Source organism: Oreochromis niloticus, linkage group LG19 (genome assembly GCF_001858045.2).
Source record: "Oreochromis niloticus isolate F11D_XX linkage group LG19, O_niloticus_UMD_NMBU, whole genome shotgun sequence".
In the NCBI taxonomy this organism is placed as follows: Eukaryota; Metazoa; Chordata; class Actinopteri; order Cichliformes; family Cichlidae; genus Oreochromis; species Oreochromis niloticus.
In genome coordinates this window covers 14,353,536-14,359,535 of record NC_031983.2, presented here as the reverse complement: position 1 = coordinate 14,359,535, position 6,000 = coordinate 14,353,536, and the positions used below count along the sequence as shown (strand labels likewise).

General features: G+C 41.8%; 1 protein-coding gene across 4 annotated transcripts in view; it reads right to left on the bottom strand.

The window, feature by feature from the left end:
* Positions 1-499: 499 nt before the first annotated feature.
* rps6ka1 (ribosomal protein S6 kinase a, polypeptide 1) overlaps positions 500-6,000 on the bottom strand; it is a 46,202-nt gene continuing 40,701 nt past the window's right edge. For all 4 annotated transcript variants that reach the window (XM_005477156.4, XM_005477158.4, XM_005477157.4 and 1 more), the window contains 8 exons: positions 5,046-5,171; positions 4,798-4,887; positions 4,543-4,701; positions 3,310-3,471; positions 3,149-3,225; positions 2,936-3,053; positions 2,689-2,826; positions 500-2,396 (listed from right to left, as the gene is read on the bottom strand). In XM_005477156.4, the coding sequence (XP_005477213.1) occupies positions 2,274-2,396; positions 2,689-2,826; positions 2,936-3,053; positions 3,149-3,225; positions 3,310-3,471; positions 4,543-4,701; positions 4,798-4,887; positions 5,046-5,171 (993 nt within the window). In that variant the 3' untranslated portion in view covers positions 500-2,273. The remainder of the gene's footprint in view (positions 2,397-2,688; positions 2,827-2,935; positions 3,054-3,148; positions 3,226-3,309; positions 3,472-4,542; positions 4,702-4,797; positions 4,888-5,045; positions 5,172-6,000) is intronic.

Here is a 6,000-nt window from a genome sequence, read left to right as displayed (position 1 = left end):
ATAATTAAATGCAAAATGGTGGATAAACACACAAAGAGTGAAAAGAGATGATTGAAGAAGAAACACTCAGTGCATCATGGGAGGCCCCCCCCAGCAGCCTAGGCCTTTTGCAGCATAAGTGAGGGATGGTTCAGGGCACAAATAATGAGAGAAAGATGACATTTTAATTGGGTGCAGTTTTCTTGAATAAACAACTGGGGAGTGAGAAGACGGGAGTGGAGAAGTACTCAGTGTAAGGAAGTCAGCAGCCTGAGCCAACAGCAGCATAACTAAGTGATGGTTCCTGGATCCAACCCCGGAAAATAAGACCAAACCAGCACCAATACTTGTTTTTCAGTGGATGAAAAACAGCTACTCACCAAAAACTGTATGCATAAAGAATTATTAGTTATAAGAAGTACTACTGATCTTACAGTAGTATGTGTTCTTTGTAGGTTTTTGTAGGTTCCACAGGTCCACAGTTATAAAAAAACAAAAACAAAGCAAGACAGACACTTTGTCATAGCAACTCAATTTTTAATATTGTAAGATATAAAAATCTTCATCTTTATCATATAATAACATCTTACCATAAATTTTGACAAAGGAGGGAGATTTTTGCCACCAAACAAGAATTATAATATAACTTTGATTTCTTTTGAGGTAAGACAGCTGCTTCATAGATTCTTAAGCCACACAGGTCTTTTTTTCTACACATGCACAGCATCTTCTTATCCTTACGGTGTGCTTTCCATGCAAGACATTCTGCCTCACCTGTAGGCCTAGGCACTGAGCTAAAAGCAGGACCTACTCCGTGGAGAAGCTTACACTGAGACACCTTTAATCTAGGCCTCGTATTCAGTGTCAATAAAATACCAACGAGTCGGATAATCAACAAATGGAATTCCAATATAATGAATGAAAAAAAGATAATCCACAATAAGGGGAAGTCTGTGTGACATTATAACCAGTGATTTGACAGAGATTTTAACAAGTGCTTATTTTCATAAAGACAGCAGCCAGCCCTGACTTATTAACCAGAAGAAGAGACCTGTGCGGCATCAAGTCCACAGGCTGTGATGTGCTCAGCATGTCTTTCACTATTTTAAATCACGACTTTCTTTGGATAAAGAGAAAAAAACAAAACAATCGACAACAAAAACAACCAACACAGGAAACAGTATTCAATAGGCATTATCCAAGAAACACAGTGAAAACAACTAAAAAAAAGAAAACAATGCAAATATAGAATTTTTAACATGCCACATTGTTCCTTGGGCAGGGTTTCTTTCACAGAAAGCCATCTATGTTACTAGTTTTTATAGTAATAAAAATAACAGACATCTCAAATGGTTGCCAGCAGATTGACCAAGCAGAGAAGAGGAATAGGAGCGAAACGAGAAAGCCACATCACCGGACCATGCACATGACTCTGCAGCATCCCGCGAGACAGTACAGACACACACTGCAAGTCATGCAACTGACACACACGCCCACACACGCACGCGTCCGCACACACTCTCCATAAAACAAAACGCAAGCATAGATTGACACTAACCAAAACATCAGCAACTGACATTTTCTAGAATGCACATATTCTGGCTGTACCAAAGCCAAAGAGGCATTTATGGCAGAAATGTTTTAATATTCATATCAATAACGTTCTCTGAGAAACATTTAACAGCAGTTTGGACTGTACTGTGGTTTTGTGCTGTCGGCACATGTTGATTTGGCAGCACAACCGCTAATACGAAGCTCAAAAACTCTACAAAAAGAACGGACAGACGGCAAAAAAAACACACAAAAAAAAAAACAGGCAGATGGATAGGCGTGCAGCGAGAATGACAACCAATTACAGCAAAGATGAGAAGAGAAAACTTTCATTGTCACTATCAAAAACATGGCTGCATCGACTCTGTAGCGGGTCATGCACAAACACGCTCACACACTCGCACAAACACCCGCACGGCGCCAACACATCTGCCAAAAAACCTGCACCCATTTTTTACATTTTTTTGTATTTTTTTTTGCCCTCATTGCCCCCATCCATCGTCATGATATTTTGATAGTCAAGGAGATTGGCTAACAGCTGCAGCTGGCGAGCCCACATAAGGAGGATGATAGCTAGAGCGGGACAACTGATGTCACAAGACGGGGGCAGGACCACAGTCGGTGTTCCTTGGCTGGTATTGGCGGGTCGACACCAAGTCCCCGAGCAAGCTGACTGGGTGGTTTGGAGCCAGGAGGTGTGGTTTTGATCAGACTCCTGTGACCTGATTGGCTGTTCAGAGTCTCTACAGAGAGGTGGAGGGAAGTTTCTTGACACGCCTCTGAGCAAGGAAGGAGCTCTCAATGGGCTTGAGCTCTGGAGGAGGTTGAGAGTTCTTCAGGGCGGAGTAGGTGGCTGCCATTGCACCCTGCGCATAAAGAGCAACATCATGATTGCAGATGTGAGTATGAATATGTTGTCTGATTTACTGCAATGCAAAAAAAACGCTCGTCTCGTGTTTTCTAATCAACAATGCAACACACAATGCAAGCATACTGCAGTGTGCAATCATATTGGTATTTTGGCGACACTAAAAGCAACTGATATGATATAAAACCATTCTACATGTTGAGTTTCAACTACTAAAACTTCAATGAATCAATGAATTCCTTTAACCTGATTCCAGGTGAGAAATATATAAATATATTCAGTTCTGTTACCTTGACCAGTTTGGGGTCCTGGTGTGGGAGCTGGCTGTTGGGCAGCTTGTCTCTGCGGACAATCCATGGGTGTTTGAGAACCTGCTTAGCAGTCAGTCTCTGATGGGGGTCAACGTGAAGCATCTTGGACACCAGGTCCTAGAAAAAGCCAAATATAATATTATGGAAAGCTTGTAGGTTGACGGGAATACAAAGCAAAATCATTTCAAGGGAGTAAAAGAGTTGTCTGACAAATATGGACTCCTACCTTGGCGGCATCAGACACAGAGTCCCAGTTACCACCAGTCAGACTGAAGTGGCCGTGGCCTATCCTGTTCAGGATTTCATTTGGAGTGTCTTCAGGTCCGTTGGCAAATGGAGTGAAACTGATGAGCACAAAAGTAGACAGATGGTAAGGTTAATGAAAAGGATAATGAGAGAGAACAAAGTTCAAAGAATGAGTTCAAGTGTTGCTACTTACCCAGCCAGCATGGTGTACAGCAAAACCCCGAGGCTCCAGATGTCACATCCTTCATCATAGCCCTGACGCTTCAACACCTATAGCCGAGTCGGAGGGAATCACATATTAAAGGTTCTAACTGGGGGAACATTGACACACGAGCGCAAATGTGACCTGCTCACCTCAGGAGCTACAAAGTTAGCAGTATAGCACGGGGTCATTAGCAGGCCATTGTTGGCACGCAGTTGCTTAGCGAAGCCAAAGTCACAGATTCTGATTGACTCGGGATTCCCCGACTCGTCGACATAGAGGATGTTGCTGGGCTTCAGGTCTCTGTGCACTACCTGAAACACAAGAGGGTAAGAGTGGGAGGGAGGAAGATGATTAGGATTAAAAAAAAAAGAAAAAAAGAAAAAAAAAGGAAAGTGTCAGTTTTATTTATATAACACCAACAACAATCGCCTCAAAGTGTTTTGTATTGTAAGATAAAGACCCTAAAATAATACAGAGAAAATCCAACAATCAGCCAAAATAGTGTGACACAACCTGGGAAACTTTCTGTCTTTAGGCTGTGGCGATAACCTTGTGTGGATTGCGATAGAGTTAAGGTTTCTTGTAACACTAATCAGAAGTTTAATTATTTACCGAGGTGCTAGAAGTGAGTATTCCCCTATGTGTTGTTACTAAACCAAAATAATTAAAAGGACGAACACAGTTTGACATCTTCAAGATAAAAATTCATAAAAAGTAAACAAAAGTAGACATGTGTTGCAAATTTTTAAACATCAGGAAAAAGTAAAAAGAAAAAGAAAATTAAAGACTTAAGCCTGGTTTTCAAAGGCACTACTATTCAACAGTTTTCTTAAAATGCAAAATAAACATCAAATAACTAAACTCTAATAGCACCTTAACTAATATTTGTAAAAAACTGAGCTATTTCACAGTAGTTATTTTGATAAAACACTATTGCTAAAATACAGCTCCAGAAATTAATTAAAAAAAAAAAAAAACATTGTGTGCTTCACAGCTTTGCCATTTCAGAATAAAAGAACAGGTTCAATAGATTTCTATTTGACCTCAGAAAATCACACGAAAGGGTGGGGCTAGGTTTCACAGCGGGTTCAACCGAAACCTTGGCTGTTTGTGACCTACACCCATTTTTCACACCTTGGCTCGTGTGATTAGGTAGAGGATCAATAAGGGGGTTCATGACCCTCTTGGGGGGGACACTCCCCTAGGACTTAAATCTGGGACTCTGCACTAATTGACCTTAGAACTGAAGAAGCTTCTCGGGTGAGAGGTGAAACGTCTTCAAGCAACTCAAAGAAGCCCAGACGCTTTTCTTTCCAAGCTCCTTAGACAAAACATACATATAAAACAGGACTAAAAGTCCTAGTGGTCTTAGTGGTCCTCACCCCTTGTGAGTGGAGGTACTCTACAGTCTTGGTGATAGTGTGCAGCACAGCGCTGGCCTCTCTCTCTGAAAAGAACTTCTGCTTGAGGATCCGATCCAGCAGCTCTCCTCCACGCATCAGCTCCGTCACCATGAACACCTGCTTACCGTTGTCGTACACCTGCGACAGAAAGACAAACAAACATCAGCGAGTCTTATTACACTCAACACCCAAGGCGAACAAAAGTTGTCAGACAGAATGCGTGTTTAGACCCACATCCTTGAGTGTTATGATGTTAGGGTGCTGTCCATATCTAAGCAGAATCTCTATTTCCTCAGAGGGGTCTGTGCTAGTCTTGTCAATCATCTGGAAATCAAAAGCACAACAGCGGCATTAAGGTCATGTTTTTAAAACACTACACATTTTCCTCCTTTTACTGAAGCACTACTGAAAAACATATTTGTTAGATTTTGCTGTCCTGTATCCACAAGCTAACTTTTCCCTGTGTGTGTTTGTGTTCATACCTTGACAGCGTATTCAGTGTTGGTGGCTTTGTGGATACAACGTTTACAGACGGAGAAAGAGCCCATCCCTATATCTTCCTTCAGTACGTAGCCATCGCTGAAAAGGACGTTTTTCCCGTGTAGTTGCTGCAGAGGAAGATTTGAAATTGTGATGAGCGTTGGAGGAGTGACGGACTGACAAGAGCTGATGTGGGGGGAGGTTGATGATGTTGGGGAAGGGGCTGAAATCTATTTCTGGAGTCAATTTCTTCCTCTTTGTCAAAGTGTCTCTTCAAATCTACCACACACGCAGTAGAAAAACGGCTTTTGCCAGGCATCACACAAGATTTGAAGCCGTGTACCTCATTTGAGCCGCTTCTTTCTCATCTTGTTCCTGTCTGCCTTTCGCACACCGTACACACTGAATCTGTCTTTCTTTCATGCCATCCCCAGTCAGAACTCGACAGAAATATAACACACTGAAATAACTTTGTCCACACCTTTAGATTACAGTACATGGGCATATTCACCGACCACTTTATCAGGTACTAATTACTAGGCTCACTTCCCTTTTACTTTCAGAAATGCTGTAGTTCTTCATAGCATAGAGTCAACAAGGAACTGAAAACATTCCTCAGCGGTTTTAGTTCATAGTGACATGAAAGCATCTCACAGCTGCTGTGCATTTTTCAGCTGCACGCCCATGTTGCAAATTTTCGAGTGCACAGATGCTCTATTGGATTGAGATCTGATGACAGTGGAGGCCATTTGAGTACAGTGAACTCACTGTCATGTTCAGAAAACCAGTTTGAGATGATTTGAGCTTTGTGATGTGGTGTGTTTTCCTGCTGGAAACAGCCATCAGAAGATGGATACAATGTGAGAATAACTAAGGGGCCTGAAGTGTGCCAAACCCTACTATTTGAATTCACACTCATCACACCAGCCAATGTTATTATAATCGTCCATTGTTCAG